The sequence below is a fragment of the Festucalex cinctus genome, chromosome 10, assembly GCF_051991245.1.
Source record: "Festucalex cinctus isolate MCC-2025b chromosome 10, RoL_Fcin_1.0, whole genome shotgun sequence".
NCBI classification, from domain to species: Eukaryota; Metazoa; Chordata; class Actinopteri; order Syngnathiformes; family Syngnathidae; genus Festucalex; species Festucalex cinctus.
This window is the reverse complement of record NC_135420.1, coordinates 9,265,327-9,282,556: the sequence shown is the minus strand read 5'-3', so window position 1 is coordinate 9,282,556 and position 17,230 is coordinate 9,265,327. Positions and strand designations below refer to the sequence as shown.

General features: G+C 38.3%; 1 protein-coding gene across 3 annotated transcripts in view; it reads right to left on the bottom strand.

Annotated features, from left to right (window-relative positions):
* Positions 1-16,981, bottom strand: part of lepr (leptin receptor) — a 36,554-nt gene extending 19,573 nt beyond the window's left edge. Inside the window, exons 1-2 of one of the 3 annotated variants that reach the window (XM_077534118.1) lie at positions 16,842-16,981; positions 17-69 (exon numbers count right to left, since the gene is read on the bottom strand). In XM_077534118.1, the coding sequence (XP_077390244.1) occupies positions 17-18 (2 nt within the window). In that variant the 5' untranslated portion in view covers positions 19-69; positions 16,842-16,981. Of the gene's footprint in view, positions 1-16; positions 70-1,575; positions 1,713-15,800; positions 15,864-16,841 lie in introns of those variants that run through there. The other 2 variants (XM_077534119.1, XM_077534117.1) reach the window with 2 other exon arrangements.
* Between the last annotated feature and the right edge of the window lie 249 nt (positions 16,982-17,230).

Sequence of the window (17,230 nt, the reverse complement as noted above, 5' to 3'; positions counted from 1 at the left end):
GCATGTCACTACTTACATTGTTGCCTTCAAAGTGTGGACATGGTTTTGATGGACTTTCCCTCGCTTTTGCTGTATGAACAAGAAAAACAGATTTGTGAATCTTTAATCTCTATTATATTATACAAAAAATATGAAAAAAATCAATTTAACATTCAAATTAGTTCAAATTATGAACATGGAGAATTTTAAAGAATGACAAGAACATTTAGAGCATAACAACAAATTGATTTTTTTTTGTATGGAATACAATATTCAAAATCATTTGCCTGTTTTGACCCAGAAAAAGAGCAGAAGGGCAGGTCATATCATATAACTTCGCACCAGCTGGTAAGCACATGTATTAATTAACTCAATGAAATGCTAGACTTGAGCAAAAATGGAAAACATCCCCAACACATGAACTCTGATCAGAGGATGTGAGTGTTTGTGGCTGTGTTAAGGAGTCTGCTAGCAGAGCAGAGAAGCTGGTAAGTGCAACCATATCCAACACAAATCACCAGAACACAATTGCATCAGTTATCAATACAAATATCCTTAGGGGAATTTCTTCAGTTGTCTCAAAAACAATGCTGTGTGAATGTGAGGAGTCGTAATAGTCAAGCAGTGCCAATTTCTGCAATTACAGGAAGGGCTGAAAGTCACTTCTATGACTATTAACTAAAAACTGCAACATCCTGATTAAGATTCTGGTTATGTAATGCCAACATTTTAATGAGCACATGATGAAAGCTATTACAAGAGTCATATTCTCCACCCTACAGAGTACAAAAGACAGTAAGAGCTCAAATATTTATACTTTTTTCAACATTGTATATCAGCAGACGACAAAATATCATCATTATTGTCTCGTGCAAATATTCTTGCTTTTATATTATGAATTGTCAGCCATTCATCCACCCATCATTGGTTGCTATAGTCAAAGGGCACATTAAAAGAGACAGACAACCATTCACATGATTCAACTGCTACACTATGAGTGTTTGTTCTTTTAATTTAAATCGTTCACATCTTCTTTGAATTTAATCTTGTTTGGAAACTACGTTATTACATTAAGCAGAATGAGACATTTGTGCCGCGTGTATTTTCCCTTTCCACGTGCAAAGGAAGCTCCTGTTTCGTGCCTGAGGGCTTTTTGCCAACTACCCATCATAGTCTGACTCACCTCCTGCTTGGTACAAACAGGAGAATGGGTTCACGATTTTTTTTTCTCTCATTATCAGTATCAGATGATGATCGCCACCAGAAGTAATATGTCGGATAAGTTAAAAAAAAAAATGTTCAATTGAGTGAGAAAAGAAACTACTGTAACTTTCAGAACTGGCCAATGATGTGAAACCCATCTAGAAAGTGCAGATAGCAGTAATAGAACTTGTCATGCGTTTTTAGAGTTATTATACATAGACTACACATTGCATATTTACTCTCTGACAATAATCAATAGTATACTCTGATGAAAACAGTTACGCTAAAATCTATTTAATTTAATCTGTCAGTGGTACATAAAGCAGAGCCAAACAGTTTCCTACAGCGTGTGATAATAAAAACAAAGAAGTAGTAATAACAAATCGTTCTTACATCAGCTCTCCTGGGTCTTGTTCCGTTAGTTCACCTCAAGTTTTAAATCCTCACTAAAAGCGTGCAAACTATTGGAGCTTAGAGTTGACGGTTGCTATGTCGCCACTACCTCATCACTCCCGTGTAATCGCCCTCCACAAGACTACTAGACCAGTGAGCGAAGCAGCCCAGCTCAAGTGAAGGGCAGTTGTGACGTCGCAGAAGAGGGGTGGAGCCCTCGGAGATACATTCAGGTAACCTCGGAAATTTACGCTCTTATCGGTAACGTTTCTGAAGTACGCTTCTGGCATTGATTTTTGAGAATCGATGTGTATTATTATTATTATTATTATTATTATTATTATTATTATTATTATTATTATGTTTAATTTACTCACGTTTACAATCTGCATTTTACTTGCGTAAGAAGAAAGAAATAATAGCAAAAACATAAACAAAACTACATTTAAAGAATTATCTGCGCACAAAATAGTTAAACTCTTTTTGTTTATTTTTTAAGGGGAAAAAAAATCTCTGGAAGTGCTTCAAAACAATTTGCTCCCATAGTTTGGCTAATGTGAATTGGCTCAACAGTAAGACAAAGACAAGACAAACCCTTTTGCCACTAATCATTCTTGTAGCACACATGATTAATTTTCTAGATAGACAATAGATCAATTAATTAGACTACTGTACATTACATTACTACATTACTATCAGTCCCACAATCGGGAAATTTGCCATAAATCCTCCGGTTTTCAATTCTAGTGGTGGTGAATATATAAAAAAGAAGAAAAATGAATGTACATGTACATTAACTACCTTCCGTGCTTTGAGTGCTTTGCAAAAGACAAACCTCAACAAGAAGCAGATGCACTTAGACACCACAGTATATGATCATGCTTTCCAATGCTGCAATTGCTCGAAATGTGCAGACTAAACTACCTATACAGACAGTGAAGTTGAGTTTTTAATCCAATAAAGGCTTCCCCACTCCCCAAATTCATCAAAGCAACCAGCTGCTTGACTCCGGACAAAAAAAAAAAAAAAAAAAAGTTTCCACCCAGATGTGGACAATAAGCCACACTGAAGTTAACTTTTCTTTCCAAATGTCTGCTCAATAATACGCTGTCTGGAAGGAAGGAATGTCCATGTTACTAATAATAGTGTATAGTATCCACTGTTGAGGAATAAAAGTAAGAATTTGGAGGATTTTGCCATGAGTTTTTTGGGATAGAACATGGTGCACCGCAGAAGAATTTAAAAAATTCAAGTGACTGAAAGACACATTATTATCAGGAGCAAGTTACAATTGAACTGAATTGTGGATATTTTTTTTTTTTAATTGTCATTATTATTATTCCACATACAGATCTGTATTAGACCTTTAAATTCTAAAATCAGCAGGTGCACTGCACAAGCATTCTACTGTACTTTTATTTTTCAGGATGCCTCAAAGTCAAAAATAAAGATTTTAAGAATGACAGTCAAACTTCATGACGTAGAAAGGATGTGTCACTGTGCTGTGCTGCATATATTAAGCCTGTGAGAAGAGGAGGAGCTTCATTCATGCAAAACTATTTCCTTGAGCTGCATCATTATGGGGACACATTCATTTCACAGTCTAATGACTGCAAAAGAGATAATATTAATCATTGTCTGAAGCTGGGTGAGCTGGGTGTCATGCGGTCCTGCTGCTGGATGATCAGCAAGTAGAATTATTTATGCAATATAGTCAAAATAAATAAGCAAATATACAATCAACACTGCTTTATTTTTGCATTGTGTTTAAAGTAGAAACAAATGTGGTGATTCCATCAAATTTAAAGTAGTTCAAAAGTGTAATAGCCGCTTGGAATGTGACATTCAATGACCATAGAACAGCAGGAAAAGTCAACAGGAAAGGAAACACCCTTGAGCAGCAGCTATCTGGGCATGGGGATGACATCATCCTCTCAAGCGATATCATCCAGAACAATCTAGGTATGACGTCATCCTGGAGATATGCAACATTTGTGCGAAAATGACTTAGCAGTGTCAGTCATGTCATACAATTTTGCACATTTTAAAGATGTTCTGGTTGAAGAAGTGATTGAATGACAAATTCATCTTATTGTTCCTTTCCTTCCTCTTTTTTTAGGGAGTTGCTGACAAATTGCAACTGATCATTACGTGGTTATTATACAGGTGGAACTGTTTGGTGTGTTTCCAATCTAGTTGTAATTTAGTAATGTTTGCTTATTAGAGTGTGAGATTGTCTAAAAAGCCACCTCCGATCATTCAAGTTAGTCCCATGTCACAGTATTCGCAGTAAAATGAAGTTAGAGCTCAATATCACTGCTTTTGATGAGTCAAGCTCACACTATGCAACATTATGAGATGACGCTTTCGAACAAAAAGCCCTGATCTCAATTCACAGTATTAAGTGCGCTTTACTAAACTTAAACAGCTTAAACAGCTGGAGGCTAATTATGAATATTTCATGAGCTTGCTTTGAACCAGAGAAAACACATACCCTAGAGGTGTTAGACTACATATGGGGGATTACATACCAAAGGGATGATGTCATAATTCCAGACCTGCCGGGATGATGTCATTGAATGGTCTGATATAATGTGCTGTAGCATCCACTCTCACATGGAGATCAAGGCACTTTAATTGACAACAAATTCAATTTGAGGCGGTATAGGAATGTTAAATCTCATTACATTCATGCTTATTTAAAAATAGCAGATGAGTTTTTATTATTCAGTAACTAGTAATTATGTTAGTCTTTGGCACTGGTGAAAATTTGACGCTTTCACATTTTAAAATGTACCAGAATTTACAAGAGTAGATCATTTAATATATACAGTATAATCTTGAAAAAATTATTTGCACTCCACATTTTGTAAAAAAAGAAAGAAAAAGAAAAAAAGATGTACAAAGACATAACACAGCATTGGGATGGGCACTTTAAATGCTGGAGGTAACACCAATTTTTCATCAGTGCTCCTGGGTGGGGCCCTGACCACACACTTCCTAACCAGATGAATGACAAAAATGCTATTTTAGATATGAACAAAATATGTGCATATGTGCAAAATACATAGTCCTTTATAATACATTTTTCATTATGATCCTCTATCCTAACCCAAAACAAAGGGTTTGAAGTAAACAACAAAACAACCACATAAAAATAACTCACATAAAAATGTAAACTCAAGGACGGCGCAAAACTGCTGACCAAGAAACCAACATTAAGTGCAGGAAATCATTTTGTGCTGTTTTCCCCCACAGAAATCAACTAAAAAGTTGTAACATTATTCAGGTACTATATTCTTTAGCCTGCATATCATTACAAATCCCAAAAAACTATGAGGCTAACTCACGTGGTAAAGGGCAATATAAGACCTAGTCGAAGCTCAATTAAGACATGTCTGCCATCTAGTGGTGATTGTTGATATAACAACTTAAAACTAAAGTCGACTCCTACGTATTCAAATTCACATTTTCATGATTTTATTTTAAATTTGTTTTTCTTTTCTCAATACTTTTTCATATTTTGCATTCCCCCCAGTTTTCCAGCAATTTTCCCAATCCCCTTTGTTTTTCGTGGAAAAGTCATGTTGAATGTTTAACAGCATTCTTAAAAAGAATTTTTGGGGCTTTGTTAAAAAAAAAAATCATAATCATAATCAGAATTTTAAAAGAAAAGAAAAGAAAAGAAAAGAAAAGAAAAGAAAAGAAAAGAAAAGAAAAGAAAAGAAAAGAAAAGAAAAGAAAAGAAAAGAAAAGAAAAGAAAAGAAAAGAAAAGAAAAGAAAAGAAAAGAAAATCCCCCATGGTTGTAGACCGCCAGTTGCCCATCCCTGGTATAGCATATTAAAAATTTGAAATCGCAATACAATACTTTTACTTTCTTTCCAATATGAATTGTGTATTTAATATGGAGTGATTAAATTGTAAAATAAGTGTGTCTAAAATTCCTTAGATGTAAATTTCGGAGAGGTACACACTTGTCATGTTGTTTTGTTTGGGTTGGGTTTTGTTTTATTTTGGTGAGAGTTTGTCTAGTGTTCTTGTGTATTTCCCCCTGTCTCATCATCGTTAACCTTGTCCACCTGCGTGTGTCTTCCCTTCCCGGTATGTGTGACCTAATTAGTGCCCTCTGCCTGCTGTGTTTTGAGTGTGTCTTGTTAGTGGTTCGTTAGTGTTAGTATAAGGGAGTGGTGTTTGTTTCATGTGGGTGTGAGAGCATTGTAGTATATACCTTGTCTTTTCTCGTGTGCTAAGCTTCGTTGGTAGTTTATTCCATGTTCTGGTCAAGTTTCACTCTGTCTGGTCAAGTTCACTAAGTCTTCATGCCATGCTAAGTCTTCACGCCATGCCAAGTCATGTCCACGCCTTACCCAGTCAGTCCACTTTCAGTCCCGTCAATAGTGATTCTCGTGACAACCAGTCCTCATCCTGTCATGTTTCTCCGTCTTTGGGTCCCACCACATCTGCAGATTTTGGCTATCTGTGGCAAGTTGTACTTGCTCAAAAACTGTAGTCGTACACAGTAAGAAATTAGATATGTAATAGCAACATGTGAATTATTGCCAGATATTTAAAGAAATCATTTCACTTTTCACATTCCCTCCTCTCACTGATGCTATGATCTCTGACAGAAAATCAACCAATAGGAACAAAAAAAAAAAAAAAAGACCTTTTGAAACACTGTGAAAGTCACAGCCACTATCATCAGAAATGGAGGTGGAAAATGATAAACATGCATCCAAGCCATCCATTTTTTCCACGGCTTATGCTGTTCAGTCAATCGCAGGTCTAGTTGAGACAGGCAACCAATTCACAACAGTGGGAAATGAACCCACCTGCATGGAGGTCAGGAGTACCACACAATCAGTGACAAAATGGCAAACATTTATTTATAAAAGTATACATTTTTAACATGATTTTGAGCCAAGAGTCTTATTGACTTCCTTGTTGTGTTTTGGTTGATTAGTGTATTTGATCAAATCAAGTCTTACTATTTAATGTGTAGAACCTACTTTTCTTTTATGTCACTGCCACTGGTTGACAAATTTAAAAATTAGCATCGCAAGAAGAAATGGTCAATAAATGCAATGTTAGTACTGTCCTTGTTTTTGTCACATCGTCGTCATCATGTAATGCTGACAGCGTTGCAGCATGATGTCTTTTCCTGCAGGGCGCAGCTGAATCATGGCCCCTCGAAAGCTTCTCTAGCTGAAATACACGCTGATGCTACATTAGTCATGAGATCTGGTTCGTGTAGTAACTCTAATCGATAAAGCAGACCACATGTGAAAAACACCAGAAAAACTGTGCTGACATCAGCCATTGTGTCAAGTGACACAGGTTGGGGACTGTAAAATGATGATGAAACATTTCACAGCAGTATCAGGATGCTTACTTTACTTAATTTACATGATTAAAAACATGCGGTCTTTCCTTTTACTATAAAGGTCAAAAGCTGAAAAGCATTTCAGTGACTGCTAAAGTGAAATCATTTTTTTCATTTTATAGAAATTGTCTTCTCGCATTTTTTTTTCCTGCTTCAGAAAAGTGGAAAATAATTGTTTACTTGAATGTTTCCTGTGGACATAGGTGGAGTTTTATTTCTTTTGGTAATTAAAGAGATGCGTATTGAATGAAATGAGCATTTGCACTGTTGTGGGAGTGAACACAGCCAACTTGATTCCCAACCGATCAAAGCGGCTCCTGTCATTTTTTTGTGCTTTTTTAATTCAGCTCAGGTGAGGCGGAACTAAGTATAACGGACTTGCTGGAGTCTGTGCAGTTTATTAGCGCACGTAAAGTACCTTTAAAGAGGAAGTCAACCCCCCTACAAAACAAATCTTGACATGTTCTATGCAACCCCACTAGTCTAAATACGGCATTCTGGTTCATATTATGTTATTGGAATATGAATAAAGCAGCAAAATCCAGCAGTTTTTATCAATATCAGAAGGCGGCCATTTTGCCACTTGCTGTCGACTAAAGATGACATAACATGATGCTGACGGGTTCCTAACGCTCACTTTATTGCTGGTAAGTACTTGTGACTATGTATTTGTTATTTGGAGAGGATTTAAAAAATAAGAAATCGAGTTTGTGCATTGTAATATCCGCTGAGTCATATTTTCATTTGTTCCAAAGCACGATTGACAACTGTTAGGATGGGGGGATGCAGAGAGGACCCAAATGCAGGTACGATTAGACAAAGAGAGCTGGTGCAAGTAGCTTTAATGAGCAGAGGTGAGTGAATCAGGCAAGCGGGCCAACTTGACCAGGAGAGTGCCCGCAGGGTGGAGGACGACCAGGAGCAGAGAAACAGGTGGTGAGCGGGTGAACAGGGCGGTAGGCAAGCAGGCAGGCAGGCAGGATGGCAGGTGAGCAGGCAAGGCGGGAGCCGGTGAGGATGACTGGTGTACTACTCAATACGTTCTGGCGCTGAGATGTGGTCCGGGGCTGGCTTAAGTAGGCTGGCACTGTAATTATCCACACCTGGCTGCTGCTCCAGCTGCTTCTCATCTGCCTAATTAGCTGCCTTGTCTCACACACGCACGCGCACACACACACACACACACACACACACGGGGGAAGGAGGGGAACAGGGCTCATGGAGCCGGAACCCTGACAACAACCACCCTTATTTGTTCCTCGTCTTGAAATGGGCTATCCTGGATCATTAAACTTGAAGGCTAAAGAAGCCGTCCAGCGTTACGAACTGAGGATTAAAAGGCAACGAGTATCAGAATTGTGTTATGGATTCCTATAAATGAGACAAAATATATATATTTTATGCCTAGTTTTATACTTGAGTGTCCACGTATTGTTCATCTTGTCTGAATAAATATTGCATTCTGCATCTGTATTTTGATACCTGCCGACCTCACTTGTGTATACGCAGTAGCTATATTTGTAAGTCCTATCCTGACAGCTCCATTAAAGGTGCTACATTGCTAGTATGCTACATAAAATGACTGCATGTTTCTCCAGACTGGATTTGAATTTGAAGTTGTTAAAACTAGAGACCAGATGCCATTGAAATTCTCACACACAGGACAAATGTCACTGTCCTAAAGTCACTGCATTGCCAAAAATAAATAAAGAATAAGGTGTGGTACTTGTTGACATAATTCCCCAATGGAACTAATGATTGTTGACTGTTGAGTGTTTCAGGGGGTTGGTTTTGGAGTGACGTACTTCCACAAACTTAAATGTCATGCGATGGACCCTCCTTCCCTTCGGCGCCACAAAGAACACTTCAATGAAGAATAATTACCCAGCTTTGCACAGGGATTTCTATTAAATAAGAGTAAATGTCCCCAAAGCAGATGTGTTTCCAAGAAACAGGTGAGTCGGAGCAAATTTCGTCATCATCCCACATCTCATACGGGCTTTCATTAGTTTCAAATTGTCGCCAATACGTCTCCGTAAACCTCTTCCACCCTTTGGCCGTTAAAGTGCTTAAATAGCGGCGATTCGCCCGCTAACTTTCTTCGTGTGCAGCCATGATCTCTGCTCCTCAGCCATCGCGCATGCGCTAAAAAAATGTCAACAAAGGATCCTCCTATAGAAAACACCCTCGATCCATCGGAACACCCACAAGGCGCAGCACGGTCTGCTAAATGCCCAAACACAGTCAACTAAACTGACCTCGGCACGAAAATAAAAATGTGCCCGTTTTTATGCCATGGACATGTGCGCATATCTACGAAAATAGAGCCCTTACTGTCACCATGTGTCATGACTCTACTCTCCTGTTTTTCTTGGGATTTACAGTAGGAAAGTGCATTAAAATACTGTATATAGCCTACAGTGCTTACAAATCTGTTATGAGCCAACATTTTCCACATTTTACAGAACTAACAGAGAGACTGCTACATTGCAATGCTTCATGTAAAACCAGTACCTGCCAGAAATGAATTCTCAAGGGAAAGATTGTCTGTGAAATGGAGGAGGAGAAAGAGTGAGTCAATGTAGTCTGTAGCATTAAATTAAACCACAGATTAGATTTTGGCCAGGGCACTGACCAGACAGGACAAGTTAACATCCCCTCTTTCCGCCCTCTTTCTTTTCAGAAATGTACGAAGCCCAACCAAATGTTTTAAATGGCTAATGTTCATGTGACCATTATCCTGTAGAGCAAATCATAATAATTTCAAAGACCACACAGACAGAGTGGGTTAGTGGTGAGTCAGTGCACCAGTATAAAATCCTAATGACACTAGTGGATGGAAAGATAATAGATATAATAAGTCTATTAGTGACAATACTGCGGCACAATCAACAGTGAGATGTTTTGTCAGTCTGCACCATTTTAACAACACAAATTAGGGCCAGATGTGAGTGGGTAACATCCCGTAATTAGAAAGCTGGGGCCAAACAGGACAACTTTGGGCTTCTTCTGAGAATCACCTGGCAAAGTAAGGAAGGATTTATATTCTTGTCTTTTTCGGTCTGCCTCGCAACACTCTCTCATCAAAAAAATTGAATGTGAAGCCAGAAACAGGTGAGTGAAACTGTCCGCTCGTTATCAAAGCAAGACAGAATCACTCCCAGAGACCATTGTCCGCTTTGTCTCAGTCTTAATTCAGTAATGTCACAAATTCCACACCAAGTAGACGACTGCAAATAATTAGCGTGTGTCTCTCTTCTTCCATTTTCCCCAGAGAAAACAAACATGGAAAAAATAGCAAATGGCTGAAGGAGGGAAAGTGCTGAAGTGCTCCATGCCAGACTTGTGTGTCATCCAATTTTATTGTCTAAAATCCAATGAGCGCTCCCCATCCAATAGGAACAATGAGGTAACAGTAAAGGAGAGTGGCAGGGGACACCGCTGTCACTTTTAACCCTTTATTATATCAATGGTTCCAAACTACGGCCCTGGGGCTCATTTGCGGCCCAATGTCCATTGTAAGCGGCCTGCGGCATATACTAAGAATACATTTTGACATGGACCGCAATGCTATTTAAAGGGATACTTTACTTATTTAGCTATTTTTGGCAGTCAAACATTAATATTTTGCCTAGAATTAATTTGATATTTTCAATATTTTTCATGTACAATTACCTTTAAAAGCACATTTTGCAACTTGCTGTCGACTGAAAATGACATCACAAGGGCTCAGGTAACCAATCATAGCTCAGCTTGTGAATGTCACATGACCAAACCTAGAAAAAAAAAACAGGTGAGCTGTGATTGGTTACCTGAGCCCTTGTGATGTCATTTTCAGTCGACAGCAAGTTGCAAAATGTGTTTTTAAAAGTACTAATTATACGTGAAAATAATGAAAGCATCAAATTATTTATAAATATTAACTTTTTATTGCTATAATGGGCTAAATAAGTCAAGTATCCCTTTAAAAAAAGAATATTTTTATATAGATATGTGTGTGTATATATATATATATATATATATATATATATATATATATATAAGAGGTGTGGTGTGAGAGTGGGCAGTGTTTGGTGTAGCTGTTGAAAAAGTGCTACTACTAAAAATAACGTTTCTAGATATATAAAGACACAAATAAATTTACAGCTAAAATGGTAGCAGAATTTCTCTTCATAACAGAGAATAAAGAAGATAATTTAAAAAAAAATCATTCAGTTTCAGCAACGATATTTTCCTTCACTTTCCGTTTATTGTCAAGGTCTGATTTGTGAACATGTCACATTAATGATACTCACGTATGTTCAGCTTACTACACATTGCTCTTGCAGAGGCGGGAACTTCCATCAATCGTCAATTCCCGCCAATGATGATACCCACCTATTTGCAGAGTGCTTCCGCACTTTCAGTGAATGCTTTATGACACAAAGCCCCGCAAAAAAATATACAGGTCGAGAAGGAATGACTGTAATCACTCCAATCGACTGATGTAAACCTGCTTCAGTCGGTGCTGAGTCTGTGTAATTTTCCCAGGCTTAGCGTCATTGTTCACTTGCTGAAAGGTCATTGACGGGAATTGACGATTGACGGGACGGAAGTGCCCAACTAAGTTGTTTTGCTTCTAAATGCGGAGATAGATTCAGCTGCTGCTTAGTGGAGGGGCAGATCTATTCTAGTAGGATACAGGAGTGTGGCCCACTCCAAAATCTAAAAAGGAAATCCTAAATATTTGCCTTATCACCTTTAAAGGGACAGCGTATATTATTTAGCGCCATCATCGCTTGTCACCATCTGCTTTGCTCTCGCGAGCTTGTGCTAGCTTCTCCCACTAACCTCTCCTGTTAGCCGCTCCAGCGAGTTCTTGCTAACCACTCTTGTTCGGCCCTCACTCGAAAGAGCCTGTTCGCCAGGTTGCTTGCTCAATCGTTCACTATTTCATTACAAATAATTGGTCTGAGGCACCGTAGTGCACGTGCTTCAAAAAAATCATCACATTCTATTAGATTGCCACTGGATGACACTAAGTTCTACACACTGAATCTGTCACAGAAAGCCTTGATGGAGCAGTTTTTCAAAACTACATGATAAAAACAATGTAAAATTGCTCGCTTGATTAATTGGTTACAGAAATTGACCAAAGCGCTTCTATACAGTCACCTCATTCACACAGTCACACAATGATTAATGAAAGGAAAGTAAGAGCTCATCCTTACACAACTGGGCACACAGTACATTGCTCAGGGATACTTCATGGACCAAACTACGGGTGGGTGGAACTGAGGCGACAACCGTGGTGCTGAATGATGACCACTTCAGCACTCACGCCAATGCGTCACTGCCCAGTTCAACTTAAGTTTAAGTTAGCAAACACCTGCAATACCCTACTGTAAAACAGTATTGCTACTTTAAACTGTACAATATATGCAATATGCAAATCCATGTGTGCACAGATCAGTTACACAGACACACACATAGACAGTCAGATAGAATTAAATAATCCGTCATTACATATCCTGCAGGAAAAGCTATCACTCACATACAAACAAAGTGTTCTCTCTCGCTCTTTATTTCCAAAATATATGTAAATAGCCCCTGCTTATTTACTTATCTGTCACGCCCTGCTGGGAGTGTTGCTTCTTTTTCACTTTGACATGTTTGACTCTCTAATATCATTGTGAATTCAGAAGCTGATAATCGGCTTAATAGTCTTTTAGAATTGCTGCCACGCAAGCAAGCTCAAGTTGTTTCGCAGGACGTGTCCACTCTCACATTCTCGTGAATTTAAGAATGGTCACCACTTACGTATTTTCCAAATTCCATAACTTGCAGATCAAGTTCTAAACACCCACACTTGTTGAGGGCCATAACTTGTGTGAATGGACTATGTCAAATATTTTCCATCTTCTCCAAGTCATCTCTTGTTGAACTGTTTTCATTTCACCTTTTCATGCGCACTCATGCATTGTGGGTATTACCATCTTTGAGCCACACCTTGGTCACATTTTATGAAATGACAGTAACATGTTAAGCCAGCTGGGAAAGGTTCATTTCAGTTTCACCTTAGTCAAGCTAGTTATGTCTGTGTCCGCTTTCAAGGCAAATATTATACTAATGATGTTTTCTTAAATAGTAACTGTTTCAGAGCAAGCCGCAGGATGTCGTAGTTTTTTTTTTGTTCTTTTGTCATCAACATTCTAATTTGATTCAAGATTGAAAACACCACGTAAAATATCACCGATGAGGACTGGAATGGCAGTATAGTACATCCTTCCAACTCTGGTTTATTATTCATCTTGTGTTCATCCAGCTTCAAATTTCATATATTAAAGCACTCTGACATTTCAAATTACTGACAAGTCCTGCCTCCGCACATCATTGTGTGTGCGTCTATATGTGGGTATCTCTGCATATTTTTCTGTCCTGTCTGTCTGGCCATCCATCTATCCTGATGTTGTGGTTTACTAATGGCTAATAAGTAACAATGACTTAGAGCCTATAGCGCTAAAATAAATTGATGTGATGTTTATCTTCAACCTTAAAGGTCTATTGCAGCCAGTGGCTAAGTGCAGAAGCCCTTCGTTACCATGGATATGTCTGGCTATGCGTTGCGCAGCAACAGCTGAAATAACCACAATGGTCGAATTGACCGCTGTGACATAGATTGAAAAACAGGAGTCTCCTGTGAGAAAGTGCCAGGCTGTTGCCTTGAGCCGGCAACTTGAACCCCGAGGCGCCTTTCAAATGTTTGTGTATTCAAACTTACCTCACTTTTCACCACACACTAGAACCTTCACTTTATATTCATGTGCAGAACTGCAGTCATCACAACACTCCTCTTTGGAAAACAAACTAGAAATCTCATGACTGGCTAAAAGGATAGATTTTTGAAGAAAGAAAAATAAATAAATTTGCCAAATTGTGACTTAAGAGATAAGAAATCAAGTTTGAAAACACAAACCAACTGATTCGATCAGAAGGTGCATATAATTCACCCTCTCAAGCTTTCCCATTTCTATTTCGCATTAAAGATCCTTTTAAAATATTAATACAATGTTGCCATCTAGGTCTAGGACATTAGAATAATTGTAGTTATTTTGAATAAAAATCTTAATAATAATTAATAATATATAATTAAAATTACAAATCTTTACTATTAATTGCTCAGTAATTTTAAATGTTTTTTTTCCTTTTTGGTTTGAGTTTTAAAGTTGCATTTTACAAGTTTAATCCCTTAAATAACATACAAGTACATGTTAAATTAAGGTTTAGTTGTGAACATATTTTAGCAATAAATATATGTAATTCAAACACGTTACTTTCGTAAAAAGAACAGAAATATTGTGTGTTTTCACAGTTACAGTGATTTCATATTATTTTACATTCCACATATAAGATCACAGTCTATTTTGAAAATTAATTGATATTTTAAAAATCTAGGAAAAATTTGTACAATCAGATAAAATAAACGTTGAATTCTGTTATTTTATTAATTCCATCCATCCATCCATCCATTTTCTTAAACGCTTTTCACGGGGGTACTGGAGCCTATCACAACTGGGTTTGGGCAGTAGGCGGGGGACACCCTGAACTGGTTGCCAGCCAGTCACAGGGCACAAAGATACGAACACGCACAAGCACACCTAGGGACAATTTGGAGCACCCAATTCACCTGCCAAGCATGTCTTTGGAATGTGGGAGGAGACCCGAGTACCCGGAGAAGACCCACGCAGGCACGGGGAGAACATGCAAACTCCACCCAGGACTCGATCTTGCGTCTTCAGTACTGGGAGGCGGACGTGTTAACCACTCAGTCACCGTGCTGCCCTAGTTTGTTTATTTATTTATTTATTTATTTATTTATTTATTTATTTATTTATTTATTTTTACAGTGTAACTATGGGGGTGTCACAAAAAATGTTTACTAGACAATATATATATTGAAACAGTATTTAGAGGTGGTTCGAGCAGGTGTAAAAATGTGTAGTTGCGCCAATAAATGAGAAAGTGGATGCTGAAGTGCGGTTATCGAGGTGCACTATATGATCTATTGGAACTTGACTATTATGGGCTAAAACTTTAAATCACCAATAACGTTTTGAAACAAGGACTTTCAGTGCAACTGCTCCAACCCAGGAGACATTTACCCAAACCAAGGGAACATAGAAAATAATTAAGTTTTGAAAAACATACAGCACAATTGAATTGATGAGTCCTGAGTGACACAAGCACAATTTGAATATGTCATAAAAAGCCTTGAGACTACCATTTTACTTTAGCACAATAAAAACAACAGATGCAAATCAAGACGGCGTGTGGGAGAGCTTTGACAGTTCAACAGAAGAAAACAGAAAAGGTTAGAAACAAAGGTTTTTTTGGGGGGGGGTTCCACAAACAAATGGGCAAGGCCAACTGGCTACTTGAAGAACAACTTGGCTATTGATTAAAAGTAAAGTTAGTCAGAGTGTTCACTGTTACGCTGTGTTGCGCTTTGTATCAACACGCAACATCCAAAATGATGACTCACCTCACCTGTTGCCTTGAGACTTTATTCGTCTAAAACCAGATCTAGAGATACAAAGTTGGCCATCCAATAAAAGTCCTGAACCAGCAGCACTGTGAGTCCAATAAACTGGAAGCTCTATGCATAGTGTGCATGTCTCTGGGTATACTGAGCTATTTCGGATCCACAGTGTTATAAGACACACACGGGCCAGGCACTTGTTGTTGCGTAGAGTGTAGTTGCCCTGGAACACTGGACACACGGCTATTTTTGTGTGCATGTACACAAAGTGGATGTCCCTCAAGGATTTCACTGACTGGCACCAGCTTAATGCAAAGCTCACCTTTTGTGTCAGTCACCTGCTGCAGCGAGAGGCCTTTCCGAGTTGCTGTGTGTAAAATTGGCCCACTAAATGTGTTGAATGATATCTGAGCTGCCCTCTGACGTCTTATGAGAGGAGGTGCCTTTGACCTGCAATGCCTCGCCATTCTACAGCACTTCCTGATTCACTTCCTGGCTGTATTTTCAGTGTAAATGCGAACATTTTCTGCATGTCGGAATTTCCAGAAGAAAAGCTGAAGTGCTCAATTTTAATGCCTGGTGCCGCGAAGCTCACCGAGATAACTCACAGTGCTCTCAATGACTTGGTAGTTCCTGCTGTATACTGCCTCTTTCTTCCACTGATTTTTCCCAATATATGTACAGTAGCTGTTATTGTTCGTCAAGAAGGAACCCTGTCACCTTTTGGATGGTTTTTCGGCCAACATCGTTATCATTTCGTGTTATGTGATCCACTCATGTTTATATTCAGGGCTGCTCTCGAAGTACACTCATATATTTAAGAATTCCAAGACACCCGATAAATAAATAAATAAATAAATAAATAAATAAATAAATATAACAATACTAAATCAACGGAAGTCTAAAACAACCAGGTAGGCTACAAAGTAACTAAAGACTTAAGTCGGCTTGATTAGGACTTGAGTTGAGACGCTTAACAAACCACAACAAAACCTGACTAATGCTGCATTCAAGGAAGGTCGGAATCGGAATTTTTCCAGTGGATTTTCCCAGTTCTGACTTGAAAGCATCCGTCGCGAAACAACCAAAATGGCGGACAGGCCAAGTGATAAATTGTTTTTTGTTTTGGTCCTCAAAACACATTTTGACCCCCTGCATATAGTCCTTTATAAAATTATATTTTGATTCATTTATGTATTTATCTTTATTCTATAAGCATTCGATACAGTTCAGTAGTCCACCGTATCATTTTTATGCAGGTAGATAATTTGTGGCACTAGTGTTATGTGCGTTGTGTTATGTGAAGTTATGTAGAATATTTCTGAATGAAGAAAACTTTATATTCGAGTAAATTGTGTTTTACCTTTCATGGGCTGTGTTTGCATAGGGCTCTCCATTGTAGAATGATGTCACATTGAATTCGGACGGTGAAGTTGGGGTCCTTTTCCCCCCTGACTATGACAGTGGGATTTCCGAGTTCAAAGGGGCATTTCCCGTACACACTTCCTGTTATAAAGGCAGAAAAATCCAACTTCCCACTTTCTCGAATGCAGCATTAATACATAAAAAAAACGACAAGACCAGAGACACCTGGACAAGACACACATGGCTGAGCTGATTGGATGACACAAGGGAACGATTTGACAAGCACAGGTGGTCACAATAAAACTTAACGAGACTGCTATTGACAAAAAGAGACACAAGAAAAACATGACAGCTGAAATCTAACTAAAACCAAATCAACAAAACACA